The following is a 25444-nucleotide window of genomic DNA, read 5'->3' as shown; positions in this document are numbered from 1 at the left end:
CAAAATGATCTCAACAAGTTTGGCGGTTGGAAAATGGCAGATGTAATTTAATGCAGGGAAATGTAAGATTTTTAGATTTGGAGTGGGTAGAATACTATTGTAAACAGAAAGTACTTGAGGTCTCGGAGCTGGGGGAAGATCTTGGGGCTTTGGTGGACAGTTCCCTATCAGGGTGTCTGAAAAGTTCTGATGTTGTTTTCCTGAGAATTTGAATATTCTGTGGTGGCACAGTGGCTAATCAGCAATTAACTGTACTTCAACATGGTTGCTGCAGGAGTTTGGTGATTATCTTCAAACTCCATGGAGAAATTATAGACATAATTTGTAAGTTTCTCTGCTATTGTTACAGAAATTTCTAATCTAGCTCTTCTAGAGTTCATTAGTAAAAATAGAGAGATATTTTTGTATTAGATTTTTTTTCATGCTAATGAAATGAAAATGATTGAAAAGGAGTGGAGGGACTGTCGTCTGTCATGCACAACTTGCGCCAAGCCCTGTTTGTCTATCAGCCATTCGTTTGCTAACCTGTATTGGCTCCTGGTCCAGCAACAGCATTATTGTAAAATTCTCCTCTTTGTTTTCAAATCTCTTGATGGTCTCCCCCTCCCTATCTCTGCAACCTTCTGTACTATCCTTCAAGACAATCCGTGCTCCTCCAATTTCGGCCTCTTGTATATCTACCATTATAATGGCTCCACCAGTGATAGCTGTACTTAAGCTCTAAGCTCTGGAACTGCCTCCCCAAACCTCTCTGCCCCTCTCCTCCTCTCAAACTGATTCTTTCAAATCTACTTTTTTGACCAAGCTGTCCTTATATTTCCTATGTGGGTTGCTGTCAAACTTTGTTTGCTAATGCTGTTATGAAGTGCCTTTGGATGCCTTAATACCTTAAAGGTAAATGAAAGTTGTTGTTTTAGCTCAACATGGGGACTGTTTTATTTCTTTCCCTTTTTGTGGTATCATCAAATATTACAGCTGGGTCCTAATGAGATGGGACGATATTGACAGTGCCGGTGGAAGGTTTTTTTTTGGAGAGGGATCTGTTAAACTGAGTGTTACTTATGTTTCATACAACAATTTCATACAATGTTCCAGTTACATGGCCATAAATTTATTTTACAGTTTTTCTCTATTACTTAGCCATACCGCAGTTTATTCATTCATGCAATCTCCTCTCCCCAGCACTGCTATCGCTGATCAATACTGTGAATTTATATAAAATGGTAGCAGAAATGGGATTTAGTTTCTATGGATAGGGGAGAGGCCAGGTTCTACTAATCACTCTTGTTCCATGTGGTGGGTCTATACCTAGTAGTAGAATGTAAAGCATTGTCCTACTCTTATCTCTTGATCATAGTTTTAATGCTGATAATTGGCTTCACCAGAATTTTTTGAACTGCTTTCTCGTGGATAATTAAAATAACTGTTTACATATTGTAGTTTGAAGAACATTTATTTTAAAATTTCTTTGTCAAGGGTGTAATTGAGTTAATCAGTGAGCTCAATCTAATCATGATACACAAGAACATAAGAAATAGAAGCAGAAGTAGACCATTGGCCACTCAAACCTGCTCTGCCATTCAATACAACCATGGCTAAACTGCCTCAACTCCACTTTGCCGTCTGCTTCCCATATCCCTTGATTCCCTTAGGAAATTTGTCTATCTCAGCTTTAAATATGTTCAATGATGGAGCATCCGCAATGTGCTGGGTTCGGGAATTCCAAAGATTCACATCCGTTTGAGTGAAGATATTTCTCCTCATCTCAGTCCTAAATGATTGACCCTTATCCTGAGGCTGTGCCCCTGTGTTCTGGATTTCCGAGCTGGGGAATAACCTCTCAGTGACTATCCTACCAGGCTTCTTCAGAATATTGTAGGTTTCAATGAGATCACCTCTCATTCTTCTGTACTCCAGAGAGTGCAGTCCAATTTATTCAGCCTCTCATCATGGGACAACTCCTTCATCCCAGGAACCAATTTAGTGAATCTTCGCTGTATCTTTCATTAGATATGGGGACTAAAACTATGCATAGTACATCAGATGTGGTCTCACCAAAGCCCTATACAATTGTAGCATTACTTATTCTTATATTATAGTCCCCTTGCAGTAAAGGCCAATATGTTTTTGCCTTCTATTTGCTTGCTTATCTGCACACTAACTTTTTGTACACGTTCCTTGTACAAATATACCCAAGTCTCTCTGAACACCAAGTAAAAAATATTCTGCTTTTCTGTTCTTACTACCAAACTGAACTTCTTGCTTTCCCACATCATACTCCATTTGCCACTTTTTGCTCACTGACTTAGCCAGTATATACCTCTTTGCAGCCTCTTTGTAACTTATTCAAAGCTTACATTTGCACCTAGCTTTGTATCATCAAACTTAAATACATTCTCTAGGTCTCCTTGTCTAAGTCATTAATATAGATTGTAAATAGTTCAGGCCCCTGCCCTGATCCTTCAGACTCCCACTGCTTACAACCTGCCAACTTGAAAATGTCCCATGAACCCTACTCTGCTTCCTTTAACCAATCCTCCCTCCATGGTCCAGTCCCAATTTTCTCAGCCTCTCATCAATTTCATGAGTCCTTATGTTGTGTGTTAATCCTTTAATCTGGCACTTTATTGAATGCCTTTTGAAAATCTAAGTATACTACATCTACTGGTTCCCTTTATCTACCCTATCAGATACAACTTCACAAAAATTCGAATTTGACAAATGCAATTTCCCTTTTATAAAAACATGTTCACTATGTTTGATTATGCAGTGATTTTCTAAGTGCATTGTTAAGACTTCTTTAATAGATTCCAGCATTTTTGTGATGACTGATATCAGGTTAACTGGCCTGTATTTTCATGTTTTCTTCCTCCCTCTATTCTTGAATAGCAGTAATATATTTGCGGTAATAATTTAAAATCTGACAAAGCAATGTTTGCAAGGTGTTTCATAAAGTGGTGCTGCTGCTTGCAAATTTACTGACATTGAGATACTGCCATGATAAAATGTGCAGTAGAAACTTATTTTTAGTTGAACAATGCTCCTACTCTATAAGGGTAGTTACTTTTAAGTATTGCTTAGTAGATTTGTGTTTTCACATAATATTCCTTCAGGCAGTCTGGCTTGCTTCCTTGGATACAATGTAAACTGCAGATGACAAATATGTAGAGGTGTTAAGTCCCTCTTCTCTCAATGTTTGCCCTCCTGCATATACCCATCCTTCCCTTCTATCCTCCCTTTTCCCTATCTTCAATCCCTCCTCTCTATCTACCATCCCTCCTTCCCTACCCTGCCCACCTTCTCCCCACCCTGCCCACCTTCTCCCCACCCTGCCCACTTTCTCCCCACCCCCCCACCCTGCCTTTCTTTCCTCTTTCTTGCCTATTCCCCCTTGCGTTCGCCAACCCTCTTGCTCTTGCTTCCCTCTTTCACTGCCTTGTTATTATTTTCTTTATCTCCCCATTTTCTTTAGTCGCCATTATCTGGGCATAATTTGCATGTGATAACAGTGAAATTTGGCTCATTCACGTTCATGAAATATTGGAAGAAAAATTACTGTTCTAACCATTGATAAAGTAGTGTACATGGACTCAATTGATGTACAATAAATAACTGAGATTGAATTTGTCTGTTTACAAAAATGCAAAGAACTGCCCTTAGAATATGAATATCTGGCAGTATTAATGGATTACAATTCTGATTACATCAAAATCCTGAGGTGTGGAATACTTGCATCTTCTAAAATTTTGATTTCTGTTTTGCCCAGGTGATTCCACCAGAGGGTTGGAAACCTAGAAGAAATTATGATAACATTGATAACTTGGTTATTCCTGCTCCGATTCAACAAATGGTCACTGGACAGTCGGGTCTGTTTACGCAATATAACATACAGAAAAAGCAATTGACTGTAAAGGAATTCAAATGCTTGGCCAATAGTGATAAGTAAGTATGATGTTGAGGATGTATTGTTTCATGTGCTGTCATTTTAATAAGAAAATTCAGATAAAATGTGAAAGATGTATTTAAAAATATTATCTCATTTAGGCTACACTCTGCTTAAAGTTTGCATGTTTAATGTACTGCCCTGAAAAAGTTCAGTTTCAACTATTCTGCAAATACCAAGTATTTTTGCTGCAAACCTTCATGTCAACACAATTGATATTTCTCTTATATGGAGCACCAGCTGACAGGTGAGCCTGTGAAGCTTAAAACAACTGTTTGAAGGTTTTTAAGTAGGAAGCTTACACTAAGCACAAAACCATTTTATCTTTTTGTGTATAACCAAGGTTGGGAGGTAAAAAGGAACCGTGTTACAGCTGCTAAACTGACAAAGCTAAGCATAGGCAGGTAATCTTAATGGAGAAACCCACTGGTGAATGCACCCCACCACCCAGCTCACACGATTTGGCAAGAAAATGGATCTGATTAATTGTTTATGTGTTGACTATTTTGGTGCAGAACAGTATATGGGAAATGTATTGTTACCAACAATTATTACATTTAATCACTCAGTCTGCTTGCTGAAAAATTATTATTGAGTAAAGATATTTAATTTCCATTTATTTTTGGCCGATACGGGCTTTTCATTAGAATGCAGTTGGCTGAGATCCCCTTTCTATTTAATTTTTTCCCTTTATATTTCCCAGTTGAGATTTATTGTATCAATTGCGAAACTGAACAGATCAGCCTTTACTGGAGAGCTCTGTGCTGCCAGGCATGCAAGAACTGTTCTTGTGACTAGGTTTGTGATTTAAAGAGTATGAATATGGTAAAACATGAAGTCACAGGACACTTGGTCACTTGTGTTCATTGCCAGTCATGCCAGTTTACAACTTTTATTGTATAACCTGGTAGTGATTTTTTTGCTGCATTTATTTGGGACTGAGACTGGTTCAGGGCAAGAATCATTTTCTTGCAGGTCAGAGTGTAAAGGGCAAGGCATGGAAATAACGTTTCTTTATATGTGGGAAGCTGCAAGTGAGGATAAACTGTCATTTTATTTGGTGGAAGTGGAAAATGCAGCAGTCATTGGAATAAAACCTATAATAGCTCAAATGTCAAGATTCTTGTATAACAAGTAGTTGCAATATTCTGACCAATATCAGTGTCCTACCCCAACAATTGGGTCAGGTCCTCCACATTGGGAATCTGAAGATTTCTTTTCAACCTTCTAACTACTGGAGTTGTTGTTAGATAACCAATTCCATTCAAATATAGATATTTTCACAAGTAAAGCGAATGATGGAAAATTGAAGTTATTGATCTGGTAATGCAAAGCTGGATAATTTCTCAAGGCCAAATCTAATTAGTTTCCCTCAGGATCAGGGTAAATTCGCGGATGAAGCTATTATTTCACCTTTACTGCTGTCAATAAAGACTTGGACAAAGCAAGTAGATTTATTGTTGTGTTAAGACCCTTTACATTGTTCCTTGTTCATGCAGTGTTCACCCTCATGAGGCACAAAAATGTCATTGAAAAAATGGTCCAACCATGGCTAACAAGAGAGAGGTCAAATGAAGAGGGTTATAAATTTGTCAAAAAGAGCAATAAGCTTGAAAGTTCGGAGGGTTTTAGTATTCTGCAAAGGAGGACCAAGAAATTGATAAAGATAAAGTGAATATGAGAGAGACTAGTAAGATAACACAAAACAGGTTATAAACACTTCTATAGGTATGTAAATAAGAAGAGATTAGTAAAAGCAAATGTGAGCCCATTGGAGGCACAGACATGTGAAATTATAATGGGGAATAAGAAAATGATAGAGACATTAAACAATACTTTGTATCTGTCTTCACGATGGAAGACAAATAATATTCTGGAAATAATAGGAAACCAGTTGTCTAGCAAGAATGAGACACTTAAAGAAATCAACATTAGTAATTTCTCTGATAACATTTCTCTAATGGGACTATGTGGCAAGAAATTCTGTGAACCTGATGTGCTGCATCCTAGGTTTTTAAAAGAGGGAGCTGCAGAGATAGTGGATACATTGGTTTTGATTTTTGAGAATTTCTTGGATTTCAGATACTTCCCAAGGACTGGAAGGTAGCAAACATAACCTGCTATTTAAGCAAGGAGGGAGAGAGAAAACATGGAACTGTGAGCCAGATAGCCTAACATCAGTAGTAGGCAAAATGTTAGAATCTATTATTAGGGATGTGGTGATGGGGCATGTTGAGAATCATGACATGATTAGGCAGAGTCAATAATGATGCAAGAAAACTCTGTTAACAGCTTTTTGGGAATGTAACTAGTAAGGTGGAAAAGGGGGAACCAGCAAATGTGATAAATGGATTTTCAAAAAGTATTCAAAAAGGTGCCACACAAGAGGTTATTACACAAAATTAGTACTCTTGGGATTCGATGTAAAAGATAAGAATGGATTAAGGATTGGTTAATGGACAGAAAATAGCCCAGGATTGGACTCATTGAATGGTTACATCACAGAAGGAGGGCCTGTTGTGTCTGTGCCAGCTCTCTGGAAGTGAAGTTCACCTGATGCTACTCCCTTGCCTTTCTGCCTTCTGGTGCCCAGAACTGGACACAATACCCCTGTTGAGGGTGAACCAGTGTTTTATACAGGTTTATCACTTGTTTTTGTATGATTTATAAATTCCAGGATCCCATATGCTTTATTAATTGCTCTCTCAATCCATCCTGCCACCTTTAATAATTTGTGCATATGTAACCACAAGTGTCTCTGTGCCTGCACCCACTTTAGAGTTGTAACCTTTATTTCATATGAAAATTAATTAGTTCACACTTCTCTGCATTAAATTTCATCTGGCATTTGTCCTCCCATTACACCAACCTATGTCCTTTTGAAATGTAACACTGCCCTGCTTGTAGTTCAATCTGCAAATTTTGAAACTGTGCCCTGTACACCAAAGTCTAGAGTCATTATTATATATCAAGAAAAGCAGAGGTTCTAACAACCACCCCCTGGGGAGTCCCACGATAAACCTTCCTTCAGTCCAAAAAGCAACTGTTCACCATTACTTCCTGCCACTCAGCCAATTTTGTAAACATGTTACTGCTGTCCCTTTTATTCCATGAGCTCTAACTTGCTCACAAGTTTGTTATGTGAATGGGGAGAGACCTGCAGTTAACATGCAGGTACAGCAAGCAATTAGGAAGGGATTGGAGTATAAGAGTAAGGAACATGCACATACGGAATAGGAGCAGCAGTATGCCATTCAGCCGCATGAGCCTGCTGTGCTATTCAGTAAGATCATGGCTGATCTGTTTGTGTTTCGAGTTCCACATTCCTATCTACCCTCGGTAATCTTAGATTCTTGTTAGGCAAGGGAATCAACCTATCGCTGCCTTGAAAAAATTGTGACCCTGCACACATACACCCCACCCCCTGACCTTCTGAGGCAGAGAGTTCCAAAGTTGCATAACCTTCAGAGAAAAAAATTCTCCTCATCTCTGTCCTATAAGGGTGAACCATGATTTTAAAACAATGCCTCCTGGTTCTGGACTCCCCCAATGAGGAAACATCTTTCCATGTCTACCTTATCAAGACCATTCTTATATACTTCAATCAAGTCACCCCTCACTCTTCTAAACTCCAGTGGAAACAAGCCCAGCTTGTCCAACCTATCCTCGTATGACAACACTCATTCCAGGTATCGATCTAGTAAACCTCCTCTGAACCACCTCCAACGCATTTACATCATTCATTAAATAAGGAGACTAAAACTGCACACAGTATTCGATATGTGGTCTCATCAATGCTCTGTATAATTGAAGCATAATATCTTTACTTTTATGTTCACTTCCTCTCATAATAAAGGATATCATTCCATTAGCCTTCTTGATTACATGCTGTACCTGCATACCAACTTTTTGTGACTCATGCACAAGAACACCTAGATCTGCTTGTACCTTGGAATTCTGCAGTTATTCTAGTTATATAGGGCATTGGTAAGGCCACACTTGGAGGTCTGTGCATAGTTTTGGTTTCCTTACTTGAAGAAGGATATTCTTGCCGAGAGCGAGTGCAATGAATGTTCACTGGATTAGTTCCTAGGATGAGGCTATTGTCCTCAGAGGAGAGATTGAGTAGGTCAGGCCTGTATTTCTTGGAATTTAGAAGAATGAGAGGTGATCTAACTGAAACATATGAAATTCTTAAGAGACTTGCTTTGAGAAAATGTGCCCCCCCATCTGGGGAATCCAAAACATGGGGCCACAGTCTCAGAAAAAGGAGTTGGCCATTTTGGACTGAGATGAGGAGAAATTGTTTCATACAAAGGGTAACGAACCTTGGAAATGTTTACCCTTGAGAGCTGTGGACATCCACTTGAGTATATTCAGGACATAGTTTGGTAGACTTTGGATGCTAAGAGAATTAAGGGATATTGCATTAATGTGGAAAGGTGGAGTATCACAGAATCACAGTGCATAAGAGGCCCTTTGGCCCATCGAGTCTGCACTGACATGTGAGAAACACCTGACCTACCTACCTAATCGCATTTACCAGTGCTTTGCCCATAGCCTTGAAAGTTATGACATGCCAAGTGCTCATCCAGGTACTTTTTAAAGGATGTGAGGCAACCCACCTCCACCACCCTCCCAGGCAGCGCATTCCAGACCATCACCACCCTTTGGGTAAAAAGGTTTTTCCTTACATCCCCCCCTAAACCTCCTGCCCCTCACCTTGAACTTATGCCCCCTCATAACTGACCCTTCAACTAAAGGGAACAGCTGCTTGCTATCCACCCTGTCCATGCCCGTCATAATCTTGTACACCTCGATCAGGTCGCCCCTCATTCTTCTCTGCTCCAACGAAAACAACCCAAATCTATCTAACCTCTCTTCATAACTTAAATGTTTCATCCCATGCAACATCCTGGTGAATCTCCTCTGCACCCCCTCCAGTGCAATCACATCCTTCCTATAATGTGGCGACCAGAACTGCACACATTACTCCAGCTGTGGCCTCATCAAGGTTCCATACAACTCCAACATGACCTCCCTACTTTTGTAATCTATGCCTCAATTGATAAAGGCGAGTGTCCCATATGCCTTTTTCACCACCACACTAACATGCCCCTCTTCCTTCAGAGATCTATGGACACACATACCAAGGTCCCTTTGTTCCTCAGAACTTCCTAATTCAATGCTGTTCATTGAATACTTCCTTGTCAAATTACTCCTTCCAAAGTGTATCACCCCGCACTTTTCAGGGTTAAATTCCATCTGCCACTTAACTGCCCATTTGACCATCCCGTCTATATCTTCCTGTTGCCCAAGACACTCAACCTCACTGTTAACCACCCAGCCAATCTTTGTGTCATCCGCAAACTTACTAATCCTACCCTCCACGTAGTCATCTATGTCATTTATATCAATGACAAATAACAGGGGACTGAGCACAGATCCCTGTGGTACGCCACTGGACACTGGCTTCCAGTCACTAAAGCATCCTTCTGTCATCACCCTCTGCCTCCTACAACTAAGCCAATTTTGAATCCACCATATCAAATTACTCTGTATCCCATGTGCCTTTGCCTTTTTAAGTCTCCCATGTGGGACCTTGTCAATGGCTTTGCTGAAATCCTTATAAACTACATCAACTGCACTACCCTCATCTACACACCTGGTCACCTCCTCAAAAAATTCAATCAAATTTGTTAGGCATGACCTCCCTCTGACAAAGCCATGCTGACTATCCCTGATCAAACCTTGCCTTTCCAAGTGGTGATAGATACTCTCCTTCAGAAATTTTTCCAATAGTTTCCCTACCACTGATGTGAGACTTACTGGTCTGTAGTTCCCTGGCTTATCTCTACAACCCTTCTTAAATAGCGGGACCACATTAGCTGTTCTCCAGTCCTCTGGAACTTCCCCCGTGGCCAGATAGGAATTAAAAATTTGGGTCAGAGCCCCTGCGATCTCCTCCCTTGCCTCCCTCAGCAGTCTGGGACACAAATCATCCGGACCTGAAGATTTGTCCACTTTTAAGCCGCCAACAACTCCAATACCTTGTCACTCCCTAAATCAATTTGCTTAAGAGCCTCGCGGTCTTGCTCCCCGAGTTCGATACCTTCATCCTCGTTCTCTTGGATGAAGACGAACGTGAAGTATTTATTCAACACTCTAGCGATGTCCTCTGGCTCCACCCATAGACTGCCCCCTTGGTCCCTTATGGGCCCTACTCTTTCCCTGGTTATCCTCTTCCCATTGATATACTTGTAGAATATCTTGGGATTTTCCCTACTTTTACGAGCCAGAGCTTTCTCATATCCCCTCTTTGCTCTCCTAATTGCTTTCTTAAGCTTCACCCTGCACTGTCTGTACTTCACTGATGCTTCTGCCAATTTGCTTCCCTTGTACCTGCTAAAAGTCTCTCTTTTCCTTCTCATCGTAACCTGAATATTTCTGGTCATCCATGGTTCTCTGGGCTTGTTACTCCTTCCTATCATCCTAGAGCAAACATGTTGAGCCTGTACCCTCCCCATTTCCTTTTTGAACACCCCCCACTGTTCCTTTGTAGATTTCCCCACAAGTAACTGTTCCCAGTCTACCTTGGCCAGATCCTGCCTTATTTTACTAAAATCCACTGCCCCCCAATCCAAAACTTTTTTTTGCAACTTGTCGATTTCTTTGTCCATAACAATCTTAAACTGTACCATGTTGTGGTCGCTGTCACTAAAATGCTCGCCCACCACCACCTCAGCCACCTGTCCGGCTTCATTCCCCAGAATTAGGTTCAGCACTGCACCATCCCTTGTTGGACCCTCTACATATTGACCTAAAAGGTTCTCCTGTACATATTTCAAGAAATCCACTCCATCCAACCCCTTAACACTATGTCTATCCCAATTAACGTTGGGAAAGTTGAAATCACCTAATATAATTACCCTATTGTTATTGTTTTTACACACCTCCACAAATTGTGCACATATTTGCTCCTCAATTTCCCACTGACTATCTGGGGGTCTATAATAAACACATAATATGGTTGCCCCTTTTTTATTCCTCAATTCTACCCCCAAAGCTTCATTTGATGCCCCCTCCAAGATATCACCTCTCTTTACTGCAGTAACTGACTCCTTAGCTAATAATGCAATGCTTCCTCCTCTTTTACCTTCTCCCCTGTCTCGCCTGAAGATTCTATACCCTGGAATATTGAGCTGCCAATCCTGCCCTTCCCTCAACCACAGCTCAGTGATGGCTACTATATCACAATTCCACATGTCAATCCTCACCCTTAACTCATCTGTTTTACCTGTAATACTCCTGGCATTAAAGTAGAGACCATCCAGCCTTGACTTACTCCCTTGAAGCTTATTGCAGCTGTACTCCCTCTGACTTGATTGTTTTACTGTATTATGATGTGTCCCTATTCTGCTAACATTCTGTGTCCTCCCCCTGCCGAATTAGTTTAAACTCCTCCCAACAGCACTAGCAAACACGCCCACAAGGATGTTAGTCCTACTCTGGTTCAGATGTAGATGGTCCTGCTTGTACAGGTCCTACCTTCCCCAGAAACGGTCCCAGTGATCCAGGAATCTAAAACCCTCCCTCCTGCACCAACTCTTAAGCCACGTATTCATCTGTGCTATTTTCCTATTTCTGAGCTCGCTAGCACGTGGCACTGAGAGTAATCCAGAGATTACAACCTGCAAGGTCTTGCTTTTTAGTCTACTGCCTAACTCCCTGAATTCTTGACGCAAGACCTCATCCCTCTTTCTACCTATGTTATTGGTACCAACATGTACCATGACCTCTGCCTTATCACGCTCTCCCTTCAGGATGCCCTGCAGCCGTTCAGTGACATCCCGGACCCTGGCACCAGGGAGGCAACATGTCATCCTGGAGTCACGTTGTCGGCCTCAGTAGCACCTATCTGTTCCCCTGACTATTGCTCTTCCTTCCTCCCTCCCCTCCTGTACAGACAGGCTGCTTATGGTGCCAGAAGCTTGGCTCTGTCCACACTCCCTGGAGGAACCAGCCTCCAAAACGGAATACTGATTTGCAAGCGGGACCCCAGGGGACTCCTGAACTACCTGTCTGTCTCTCTTGGACTGCCTGGTGGTCACCCATTCCCTGCTTCCTCAAGTCCCTTCATCTGCGGTGTGACCACCTCTCTAAATGTGCTATCCACGATGCTTTCAGACTCGCGGATGCTCCACAGTGTCCCTGCAGCTGGGTACACTTCCTGCACGCATGCTGGTCCCGGGAACTGGAAATGTCCCCGGCTTCGCATGAGGAGCACACCACAGTTTTGAGTGCACTTGCCATGACTTATCCCTTTAAATTAAACCTTTTAAGTCAATTACTCTAGGGCCCTTCTTTCCTGATCCTATTGCAGAGTATACAAACTGTAAACTACAATAAGACCTTAAACTATAAGCGATTAAAGTAGTAAATACCTTACCCACTACTTACCAGTGATTCCTTTCCCTTGTAGCCTCTACTGTTGCAGCACACTCTGAAGGTTTAAGAAGTTGGATAGCAAGGAAAAAATGCAAAGAGCACCTCATCCCCTATGGACCGAATTCCCGCTTTGCACCAAGTTACGAATACCCACTCTGGCTGTGCCCCAATCTGGATGTGCTTGCTCTTCTGTTCGTGTGCAAGCATACTGCTTCCAGATAGTCCCCTTCTTAAATAGTGCTGACTTGACTCACCACTAGTTAAGCTTCAAATAGTAATTAACCCCTATTCAGGCCCTAATAAGGCTTCAGGTGATTGACAGTTATCTGTCGCACAGTCAGCTGAGTCAGCTACCTTACCAACCTTTTAACTAGACTACTGAACTTACAGAAATTAAAGAGAAATCAAAGACAAAGACTTAACAGTTCAAATCCTGCTTTGCACCAAATTCCGGATACCCATTCTGGCTGTGCCCCACTCAGGATGCGCTCGCTCTCCTGTTCGTGTGCAAGCAGAGTACTGAAGACTTGTGCTGCAGAACTTGCTGTGCCCCTAGCCAAGCTGTTCCAGTACAGCTAGAACACAGTAAACACCCAGCAATGTGGAAAATTGCCCAGCTATGTCATGTACACACACAACAGGACAAATTCAACCCAGCCAATTACCACCCCATCAATCCACACTCTCTCATCAGTAAAGTGAGAGAAGGGGTCATCAACAGTGCTATCAAGCAGCACTTGCTTAGCAATAACCTGCTCATTGACACTCAGTTTGGGTTCTGCCAGGGTCACTCAGCTTCTGATCTCATTACAGCCTTGGTTGAAACATGGACAAAAGAGCTGAACTTGAGGTGAGGTGAGAGTGACTGCTCTTGACATCAAGGCAGCATTTGACCGAGTGTGGCTTCAAGCAGCCCTAGCAAAACTGGAATCAATGGGAATTGTGGGGGGATGGGAACTCTCCGCTGGTTGGAGTCATACCTAGCACAAAGGAAGATGGTTGTGGTTGTTGAAGGTCAATCAGCTAAGTTCCAGGACCTCACTGCAGGAGTTCCTTAGGGTAGTGGCCTCGGCCCAATCATCTTCAGCTGCTTCAATAATGACCTTCCTTCCATCATAAGGTCAGAAATGAGAATCTTCGCACAATGTTCAGCACCATTTGTGACTGAAGCAGTCCATGTCCAAATGCAGCGAGACCTGAACAATACCTGGGCTTGGGCTGACAAATGGCAAGTAACATTCGTGCCACACAAGTGCCAGGCAATGACCATCTCCAACAAGAGAGAATCTAACCATCGCCCATTGATATTTAATGGCATCACCATTATTGAATCTCCCACTATCAACATCCTGGGGGCTTACCATTAACCAGAAACCGAACTGGACTAGCCATATAAGTACTGTGGCTACAAGAGCAGGTCAGAGGATAGGAACCCTGCAGCAAGTAACTCACCTCCTGACTCCCCAAAGCCTGTCCACCATCTACAAGTCAGGAATGTCATAAAATACTCTCCACTTGCCGAGATGAGTGCAGCTCCAACAACAATCAAATAGTTTAACACCTTCCGGTACATGGGAACACCCCCCCTGGAAGTATCCTTTCAAGCCACTCACCATCCTCACTTGGAAATATATCACTGTTCCTTCACTGTCACTGGGTCAAAATCCTGGAACTCCCTTTCTAACAGCACTGTGGGTGTATATACACCACAGGGATTGAAACAATTCAAGAAGGCAGCTCACCACCACCTTCTCAAGGGCAATTAAGGATTGGCAATAAATGCTAACCTAGCCATTGATGCCAGTATCCCGTAAAAGTGAAGTTAAAAAAAGTTGATGTAAAAGATCAGCCATGATATTGAATGACAATAGGCTTGAAGGGCCGGATGGCTTACTCCTCTTGTTCTTAGATTACCATGCAGTGGAAGAAAGAAAGAAGAAGATATAGGGCAGAACTTCTACACCATTCTGTAGGAGCAAAAAGATGCAAAGTGATATCGCATTTCAATTTGGAAAATTGCCTTTATCACCATGTGATTTAATTTTATTTTGACTTAATGGACTCCTTTTCTGAAAAATGTTTTAAGCACAAGCCATTTTTATTTAAAGCAATAAATTATTAATTTTAGAAAATTTTCATTAGAATATTAAAAAATCTTGGATTTATTCATGAATTAGTACAAACACTTCCATTTACCAATACAGTACTTTCTGAATTTTCAAAATGCATAACCATTTAGAAATTAAATGCCTATCTTAGACTAACTTATAACAAAAGCTATATACTCATTGTTGACTCAAGCTTGTTGGGAAGATTAGAAGTATTTAAATGGATAACATTGTAGCTCAGCATGACTGTCTCTTTTAGCCAGGTCATTTGATTTCCAGGCAATCTGTAAGCCTACGTTGAAACATGAAGCTTTGAGGTACTGAGCAGTTAGGAAGATACCAGGTGAGCTCACACTGCTAGGGTGTGAAAAGCAATGTTGGAGCACGTGCAGAGAAGCTGTTGTTTTTTTTTGACTCTCAAAAATCTAGCTTTTTTTAAAACTTGGTATCATACCTTTGCGACAGTGACTTGCTAACAATAGGCTCCGATTGATTGACACCTCAATTGTTTATGTGTCCGCAACATAATGCATGCAGGCGTTCAAATTAATCTGCAGTCAACTTGGACATAGTCTTGTTGATATGGCGATCTGCTGTATGGTCTTTTACAATACATCCTTTTAAGAGCTCTTTCCTTCAGAAGTGCTGGTGCTGATCTAGTTTAAGGTCTTCTTTCAAGATGGATTTTCATCAGTTCCAAGATCTGGTGGTTTCATGACCTCACATTGTTGGGTACCTGCTTTATTTTTGGACTACTCAGCCCACTTATTTTCTGCTGATGCTAGAGGGCCTGGTCTATCCTCTCCCAATGTTAAACCTGTTCACTTGCTTTTCTTGGTTAGTTGTGTGGAAAATTTAAATCCCAAATATTCATTCTTTAAGTGTATCGGGAAGGCTTTATTCTAGTATAAGATGCTAGAAAAACTCAGCAGGTCTGTCTGCGTCTGTGGAGAGAGAAACAGAGTTAACATTTCAAGTCAGTAAGACTCTTCTTCGAAACGTTACCTCTGTTTTTCTCTCTCCACAGGTGCTGCCAGACCTGCAGAGTTTTTCCAGCATTATGTTCTTATTTCAGATTTCCAGCATTCTCTCAGTATTTTGCTTTCATCTTAAGGTTTTATTCTAGTTTGTTTGAGTTTAACTTAAGTTTTAAACACCTGTCATGTTAGACTGCGACCAAAGCCATTTTGCATAATTAAATTAATTTAATTGACCTAGACTTGCACCTACAATTTGATCCACATCACCTGACTTAAGTAATTTTTCTGTGTTCCCTTACTGGTGATGAACATCCATGGCATCTGATATCTGTCTTTTTTGCTTTCCATCTGCTGACATTTCTGTGAGAGAGCCCTGGGGTCCTAAATGAAGGAAACATTTTTCAGGAAATAGAAACTTAAAGCTTGAATTGGTTATGACACAAAGATAACTTGATATCCAGTTTGACAAAGTAGTCTTCTACTCTACTTTGGATGAGAATAGAGTGCAAACAGGTGTCCAGAGTCTGGGACCTACACAACCATTTGTCCAATTGTGTGAATGACCAGATAGAATCATAGAAGAGCACCGAAAGAGGCCATACAGCCCATCATGTCTGTGCCGGCCATAAAAAGAGAAAAAAGAAACTAGCCACTCATTTTTAATCCCGCTTTCCATCACCTGGTTCATAGCTTTGCCGGTTACAGCATTTCAGGTGCTGATCCAGGTACCTTTTAAATGAGTTGAGTGTTTTACCCTCAACCACCAATTTAGGCAGTGAATTCCAGATGCTCACCACCTCTGAGTGGAAAAGTTTTTCCTCCTGTCCCCTGTAGTCCTTCTACCAATCACCTTAAATCTATGCCCCATGGTAGTTGACCCCTCAGCTAGGGGAACTAGATCTTTCCTGTTTACCCTATCCAGGCACCTCATAATTTTGTGTACCTCAATTAGGTCATCCTTCAGCCCCCTCTGTCCTAAGGAAATCAACCCTAGCCTATCCAATCTATCTTCATAGCTGCAATTTTCAAGCCCTGGCAACATTCTTGTAAATCTCCTCAGCGCAGCTTCTCCAAGGCAATTATGTCCTCCCTGTAATGTGGTGACCAGAACTGTACACAAAATTTCAGCTGTGGCCTAACCAGCATTTTATGCAGTTTCAGCATTACGTCCATTACATTACATTTGTATTCAATACCTCGTCCAATAAAGGCAAGCATCCCATATGCTTTCTTTACCACCTTATCCACCTGTCCTGCCACTTTCAGGGACCTGTGGACATGCACTCCAAGGTCTCTCATTTCCTCTAGCCCTCTCAATATCCTCCCATTTATAGAGTATTCCCTAGCTTTGCTTATCCTCCCCAAATGCATTACCTAGCACTTCCCTGGATTGAATTCCATTTGCCACTTTTCTGCCCAGATCTGAAAGGTTTTCTAGTGATTTACATTTGCTCCATTGATGCAATCCATGACAGTGCCCGAAGCAGTCGTCTTTTGCCTTTATCAATTGAGATAAACTTGGTTGGTTCTGATACTTGGCCATGACAAATGTGCTAATATCCATACATGGCTGAAAAGAATTTGACCAGAGATCAATCTCCCAGATAGAACTGTTGCATAGATCTTCAATTCTGGGACCAAAGGAATTACTGCTTAACCTCTTTTTTTTTAGGCTAGTTCCTTGCCAAATAGCTGAAAGGCAAACTGACTCCCACCCTCCTCCCCCAAGGGAAGAGGAGGATAACAAAATGAGGCTGAACTTTCAATATTGTTCCAAAACAGCTCCCAGAAAGATTTCTCGGTCAGTTTTTTGAGTGCGCTGCCTCCATTGATGTTCATGTTCAGGCACTGCTCTGCAAATATTGAAATACAATAATTCTATATTCTTATAGCTTTAAGATGCTTTTTTTTGTTTTAATTTAAAATTGCATTCATTTCCTTTTATGTTAAAGCAGATACTGCACTCCTCGACACCTAGATTATGAAGATCTTGAACGTAAATACTGGAAAAATTTGACCTTTGTGGCACCAATCTATGGAGCAGATGTCAGTGGCAGTCTGTATGATGAGGTAAGTGCTTTGTGTGTTAGAAATTAATTAGTCTAGCATTAACGGCACTTGCCCGTCTTGCAGCTGCCAAGTCTGTGCTGAAAGAAATCCAACACTAACTGTAACACAACAAATTTGGCAATATGTATCCTGCAAATTGAATACTCCAAATTCGTTTTGGCCAAAAAGTGCATTCCTACATAAGCAAGCTTCTTATTGCCTTCGATTTGTAGGTTGTGGATCATAAACCTTGAATGAAATGCTTGTTTGTTGTTGAATAGCAACTCCCAGGGGAAATAAATTCCAGTGTTTGAGGAGTTTCAGGATTTCTGACTTCATTTCCTCTACCCCCAAGTGGAGGTTCGCACTTTACCGTAGTTTGGGAGTTGTCCTATATTTTCCCATTACTTGAGCGTGGTGCATGTTTAATGGCACATAGCAAAGGGAAAGCAGATAACCTCAGAGTAGATAAAGTAAGCAGTGAAGCATAAATGTAATATATGATTGTATTGTATGAATAGGAAGCAGGCACTATGCTAATGGCAAATTAAACTTGAATGCCTATTTTGCAGTAAATTTATGATGTCAAACTGATTACTCTCCAATGGAGACAATGTGTATTAGTTGCAGATAAATTTAATAGACTTACTTGTTTGAAGCAGTATCAGCTCTACATTCAGCAAATTACAAATTTTATTTTGTTTGTGCTAAGCCAACAAAGGTTGAATAAAATAATCATTTGTATAACACTGGAAATTCTTAGTTTTTGTAGTGCTTTACAATCAGTTTCCTATCATAAATTGATATTTGCTTTCAAGTCTTATTTTACTTTGTACATTTTAACTAAAATTGAAAGCAAGACCAGCTGAGCTTGACTCATGGGTAAATGCATTGTGTGTGTCAATAAGAGCAAATACAGAGCAAAAGGTTTCAGGTTGGATCATTGCTGTACTGAATTAGTTAGTTTTGACTAAAAGGCATTGTTTTCCTCCCCGCTCCCTCCCAACTTAACTCAGCAACTTCAACGAGTGAAAAGTAGGTTAGTGTTCTTCATCATTATTCAGCATTCACTGGGAAGTGTGCATGAATTATGATCACTTGATGCTTTTCGTCATTGAGAAAGTCCCCTCTCATTCTTCAATCTTTTTTAGGTTCAGGGTGGATGACCTCACATTTGCCTGCATTCAATTCTGTTTGCCACAATTTTGATCATTTATTTAATCTATCAGTATCTCTCTGTAATATTATGCTTCCATCTGTGCTGCTTACGAGGTTGCCTTGTGTCATCAGCAAATTTGGATTTGTGGCTTTCTATCCTATTATCTAAACTTTTAATGAATACATTGAATAATTGTGGCCTCAATACAGATCCTTGTGGAGCGATACTAGTCACATTCTGCCAATTAGAGTGCCTGCCCATTATCCCTACACTCCATCTGCTGCTCAGCCAATTTCTTAACTAGGTCAATAATTTGCCTTCAATTTAAAAAAAAAATCTTTTCATGGGTTGTGGGCATCGCTGACAAGGCCAGTGTTTGTTGCCCGCCCCTAATTGCCCTTGAACTGAGCGGTTTGCTGGCCCATTTCAGAGGGCACCATATTGCTGTGGATCTGGACTCTCATGTAGGCCAGACCAGATAAGGATGGCAGATTTCCTTCCCTAAAGGTCATTAGTGAACCAGATGGGCTTTACAACAATTAGTCGCCATTACTGAGACTTTCAAGTCCCGATCTTATTAGTTGAACTTAAAATTCCACCAGCTGCCACAGAGGGATTTGAACACGTGTCCCAGAGCAATAGCCTAGGCCTTTGGCTTACTAGTCCAGTGACATTACCACTACACCACCATCTCTTCCTCCCTGCCTCTCGTTCCTGGCCTATTATGAGGAACTTCATCAAATGCTCCTGGATGTCCATTATCACACATAGCCAACTCCTTAGAAATTTATGCTGGCTGTTTCTGATCAGCTGAAAACTTTAAAGATGTTCAGTCATCTTACCCTTAATCATACACAGACTATACTAATTTCCCGACAACGGATGTTAGGCTAATTGGTCTATGATTTTCACCTTCCTTAAACAGTGGAGCATCATGTCCAATTCTCAAATCTAAAGGAACACATCCAGAATTGAGAGAATTTTGTAAGATTGTAGTTGGGCACCTGTGACGTTCGCACTACTTATTAAAATGTGCAGTGGGAAACTATCTGGTCTTGAGGAATTCTCGCTTTTTTTGGTGCCACTAATTTATTCAGTACTATTATATTGTTTACATTAGTTTGAGTGAGTCCCTGACCCTGATTCATTATTAGTTTCCTTGAAGTGTCTAGCATGCTGACCTCTGCTTCTGATTGCTTTGTTGATATTTACCGTATTCAGCATATCTGCCTTTTCCATTGGCAACATCATTGTTAACAGTTTTTGAGGGGCTACATCACTCCTGACCACCCATGTTTCCTAATGTAGTTGTAGAATTGTTATTTGATTTTGCTATCCCCTGCAAGCTTTATTTCACACACTCTTTGTTGCTCTTGTTGTCTGCTTTGTTACCCTTTGCTGCTTTATGTATCTTTCACAATCGGCAGGATCTGTGCTTTTTTTTGCATTTTGTGTGCTTTTTCTTTAGTTTTATGTTGTCATTTACCTTTTTAGTTGCCCATGGCTTTCTTTTTGGCATGTAGAGCTCTTCCCCCTATAGGGACTAAACTGTTTAAGTATTGCAAATTCCTTTTTGACTACCTCCACTGGTTTTCTGTCGTTCTACCCATTGCAGATTTGCTTAGTTTACTGTGAATAGTTTCTCATCCCACTGAAGTCAACCTAACCTAATCCAGAATCTTAGTTGTTTGCTTTTCTCTCTTTCAAACACTACGCTGAACTCTTATCTAAAGGCGATCATAATATGATCATTGTTCATGTACCAATAGGCTGTTAAGTAAATTCAGCTCATTACACATTACTAAATCTAATATTCCAAACCCTCTTATTGGCCATGTTGCAGCAGGGAACTATCCTAGATACACTTGAGAAATACCCAATATGATTTTCTATTTCACTTGTCCCCTTTCCTGAGGGAAAATGAAAGAAAGAAATAACATGTTGTACTATTGATTTTAAAATGTTAATACTTACAGCTTCAAAAATAATTTATGATTAATGATACTGCTCATAACATGTAGCATAACATCAGCTTCATTACAGCTAATATTATAATCTAGTTTGTGACTTGGTTCTGTGTACCTTTGTCTTTTGTAGTGAACAGTTGAACCTGTGAAAAGTGAAATGTTCTGTTTGAGTTTTATTCAAACTGTTAGCATAACGGGTGGCAGCATTCTGTCCTATAAGATACCCTTGGTGGTCATCTCTGTTAAGCATCACCCAGTGTGTCTCAGGAGCCCCACTCTGGCATGGCGGTCTCTGCCGCATTTGCTTCAGAGGAAGACAGGTGCTGTTTTCTCTGGGCCCTGTTCTCGGCCAGCTTAGCTTTTCGTTTCTGCTCACCTCTTCCAACATTCTTCCAAACAGTCATCCTCCAGAGGTGATAGCCATCAGCAACTGTATCCCAGTTCTCTGTGTCTACAATCTTCATTCCTGCTAGTGGAGGTATGGACGCCCAGGAGGTCATGATCTGGTGGCCGCTTCATAATGCAGAAAGTCTTTGGATGGATGATGGCCAAATACCTAATGAATGTGACCAAGTCAGAGTAGACATTGTTGGCTTACCAATGTGTATGCTGATAGAATTAGCACACTCCAGGACCTCTGAGTTGTGACTGTCGAGAATACATAATGTCTATAATGTTATTGGAAATTATTTTAAAATAGAGTTTAGTGGTGTCTGTGTCTGTGTATGTGTCGTAATTGGATTAAAGCCAGCTGGTCTAGAGGCTTTTATGTATAGAAGAGAAATAGGTTTGAAATGGTAATTAGATAAACATAGGGAAATAAAAGGTGACATGTAAAGCGGGCAACTTGTATTTTTAAATAGACCATTCAAAAGAGCGAGTAAAATATTACACCTAACCAGGTGAAGCTCAGAAACAATGTGTTTATTTTTCTCAAAGCTTACGAGTAAATTGGTTATTATGAAATAGTTTTATTGTTAGAAGATTTAAAGTTTAACAAAACCCAGTGACAATGAGAATTTGCATCCAAAGAGGAAAATATGTATAAAGGAAGAGAAGGCTGTTGGTAAAAGGAGGAGGGATTCTAGGATCTAAAGTCTCCAGCCTGTAAGCCTCAAGTATGTATACAATGACCCAGAGCTGAAAGAAACTCATTTTGAATGCGACTGTCCAGGGTGTGCTTTGCCAGAGGTGTTTTACTCTTGCCTTAATGGGGGTGTTTCTGAGTGTCAGATTAATTAGGGAATTTTTATTTTTATAGTAATTTTGTAAACATTTGTATACGTTTACAATCTTTCTTGTATTAATAAATGTTTAGTTTTATAAAAAATCTCTTTAGACTCGGTGGTCTTATTACTACTGAATTCAAAGCCTGCATCTTGAAACATACAAATTGCAAAAATTGGGTTTTGACAGTTGTTTCAAGTTTCCCTGTGGAATTGAATAAATTGGCCTTTACTCAGCCTTGACCATCGGCTGTGTCATAATATGACCTTGTCCTGCCAAGAGAGGCAAAGGATATGTCTGAGACGGCAAAGGTGGAAATTGTTCAGCCTTTTTTCTGTCGAGCATTAGTTATCCAGATCTCACCACTGTAGAGGAATGCACTGAGGACGCACACTTGGTAGACTCTCAGTTTGGTATTTTCAGTTGTCCCACACACTTATTCAGCTTGGACAAAAAAGTTGTAGCTTTTCTGATGCATGTGTTGATTTCAGGATCAAGTAATAGATTGCTAGTGATTGTGGAACCTAGCGATGTGAAGCTATCAACAACCTCCAGCATCACATTGTCAATGCTGATAGTTGATAGCATGGCAACTTGCTAGCCTATGAACTTTGTCTTCCTAATTTTGATAGTCAAACCAAAGTCTTTACATTGAGTCTGGTCAAACCAAAATCTTTGCAGTGGTGCATCTGCCCATTTGGTGCTGAAGGTGTTCCTTGGTATGGAATGCTCATATGGCATCATCATCGTAGGGCAATTCTCTGATAAGGACTTGGTGTGCCTTGTCTTGGATCTCAGGTGATCAAAGCTCAACAGCTTTCTGTTTTATTCAAACTGTTGAGCATAACAGAGCATAGAACAATCTAAAGCTTAGTGGAATGCTAGAAATTTGCAGCACAGAGACAGACTGTTCATTCCATCGAGCATAAACCTATGTTGTTTATGCAAACTCTCTAATTCGTAATTGTGAAATAACTACTTTGCTTGATGGTGTACAGTATATACAATTTCTGATCTTCAAAGCTGTCCTATTCAGAATTAGTCCTGTACTGGGATATGTTTTGATTAAAATTGTTTTGGTGTGTCATGGCTGAAGGCAATTGCTTTGGTCTGCCCACTGTTTAATTGGAGGACATTTCAGCTCAGCCAGGAGTGGGTGTCAGGTAAATAGTGTACAAACTGAGAAGCAATGGAGGGGCCTAGAAAGGTGGGGAAGTGAAGTTGCATGTTGTCTCTTTGGATGATGTCACCACGGGACACAATGTAGATTAGAAATAGAAGGAAGTCAAGGAAACCAAGAAGTGGCAGTGTGAAGAGAAGAGAAGCTATTGCAGAAGATTCTCTGGCTATGACTGGATAGGTAAGAATCAAACCAGGAAAGGATAGCCCCGCTCATCCATGTAGAAACAAAGAGACATTGGAAGAGGATGATGTGGCTAACTCTGTCAAAGGCTGCAGGCAAGTCAAGAGAGATGAGTAGGGCTAGTAGACAATAGTCTTTCACAACATGCCATTTCTGATTTCAGTTAGGGCTGGTTCAATGTTGTGATGGGAACGAAAGCCTGATTGGAGAAGTTCAAACATGTAGGCACTGATTTGGGAGATGACAGCACTTTCAAGGATGTTGGAGATTTAGGTAGAAAAGTGAGCGAAGGGTGGGTTACAGATGGAATAAAATTGCAACTGAGGGGTATATAACAAGATGACATACAATAGGGTCTGCTTAATTGCAATGGCTTGGGACAACTATGCAAATTGTAATGAAACAGGAATCACTATAAAGCAGGAAGCAACAAAAATCCAAGTTGGTGTGGTGCATAATTTGTTTTTTCCAAAACTTCATAAATCATCAAATACAACAAGGGTGAATTGAGTATAACACTTTAAAATTACTTTTTAAAAAGTAAAATGCTCACAACTTATGACAAGAGCAAAATACTGCAGATGCTGGAAATCTAATAAAAGCAGAAAATGCTAGAAATACTCAAAAGGTCAGGCAGTACCTGTAGGGATATACAGAGTTAATGTTTTAAGTTGTGATGACCGGAAGGGGCTATTTCTCTCCATGGATGCTATCTGATTTACTTATTTCCAGCAATTTTGTTTTGTTTTTTTCTCATCTTGAGTTCTTTATACAGAAAATAATTATTACAAATATGACAATTATTTTTAAGCATCTGTGTCTCATGTGAGTTGTTTCTTTTACATTGCAAAGAATTCTCTAACTTTTGTTTTTGATTGACAATCATTAATCATCACCCTCTACAATTTCCCTACTGCCACATCAAATTCTCTTTCCTAAACACAGCACTTCAACATTGCCCATCTTACTTTCACACTTGCAGTTTTCATATTTTTCCCCAGCTTTAAGACATTTGCTTTTCAGAATTGTAGAAACCCAAGACTCAAATGCCATGTTTTATATGGGACAAGCTTTTGAAAGCTCACTTTCTTCAAACACTCACTTGATCACACAGTGACAAGCCTCAAGTTTTTTTTTTGTTGATCCATCTGGGAACTCAACTTCCATTTGAGACTACACAATAACAAACAATTAAAAGTGAGAATGAACCAGTCCCTAGGCAGATCACCAAATGTGATCAGGTTGAGAGGTGAATCTTCTCATTAAAAGGTAATGAGCCTCTCTGAAGTGGGCTTTGTGCCAGACTCACATATAAGCAGAAATTGCAACCTTTTACGATTAGAAGTTTTGGGGGGAAAAACCCAATCTTTCTTAATGATTGCATCAAACCTGCAATTACAAATACATGGCAATGACAAATACAATATTAAATTTTGGAGATTTAGGACAGAAGCAGGCAAAGCTATTTTCTGGGGGAGGTGTAATATGCGGCTAAACTTAATTATGTCAACATTCACAAATTGGTTAAATATATATGTTTCGAAGGAGAAAATTAAAGGATAAAGGGATTCAGGAACACATGATCATACCACTGGTCATAAGGATATATGCCAACAGATTGGTTGGTCCGAATGGCCTATTTCTGTGTTTTAATTATTATGTAATCCTGAGTGTGAAAAAACACTGTCTCCAACTGATTGGTTGCATGACTCTCCTTGGTTATAGTCCCTTCTGAAGTCTGATTGTTTTGCTCCTTATTTGCCATGTTGATATTCCTCCTCTTTTCCAAAGAGGAGATTTGAATATGGCAAACCCCAGTGTCCCTCTCCATCTCAGCAACCATTTATTTACTTTTTGTTCTGAGGACACTCTGGATGTTGTTGTTGGAACTTTGTCTCATTTGTTGGACTTCTGGTCACACTGGGGGATGAGAAAAGCATAATGAAATAACAAAACATTAGAAATATTCTGCAGATCTGGTAACATCTATGGAGAGAGAAACAGTGTTAATGTTTCAGGTTGATCATCAGAACTGGAAAAAGATAGAACTTTAATAGGTTTAAAGCAAATACAGGGGCAGGGAAAAGGGGCAGAGGAGGAAAATAACAAAAGAGTGGAAAATGAGAGAGATTAAATGACAAGAGATGTGCAAGAAAGAGACAGGTAGTGATGGTAGAAGTAAAGGAGCAAAAGATGTGTC

The 25444-nt window shown here is 40.4% G+C and overlaps 1 protein-coding gene across 6 annotated transcripts in view; it reads left to right on the top strand.

Annotated features, from left to right (window-relative positions):
- LOC121276875 (lysine-specific demethylase 4C-like) overlaps nt 1–25444 on the top strand; it is a 458082-nt gene that overhangs the window by 29019 nt on the left and 403619 nt on the right. For 4 of the 6 annotated variants that reach the window (XM_041185473.1, XM_041185477.1, XM_041185472.1 and 1 more), the window contains exons 3-4: nt 3767–3942; nt 17432–17549. In XM_041185473.1, coding sequence (XP_041041407.1) covers nt 3767–3942; nt 17432–17549 — 294 coding nt within the window. The remainder of the gene's footprint in view (nt 1–3766; nt 3943–17431; nt 17550–25444) is intronic. The other 2 variants (XM_041185475.1, XM_041185474.1) reach the window with 1 other exon arrangement.

This window comes from Carcharodon carcharias, chromosome 4 (genome assembly GCF_017639515.1).
Source record: "Carcharodon carcharias isolate sCarCar2 chromosome 4, sCarCar2.pri, whole genome shotgun sequence".
Lineage (NCBI taxonomy): Eukaryota > Metazoa > Chordata > Chondrichthyes > Lamniformes > Lamnidae > Carcharodon > Carcharodon carcharias.
Note: the sequence above shows the minus strand (reverse complement) of the source record. Positions and strands in the feature narration are given on the sequence as shown.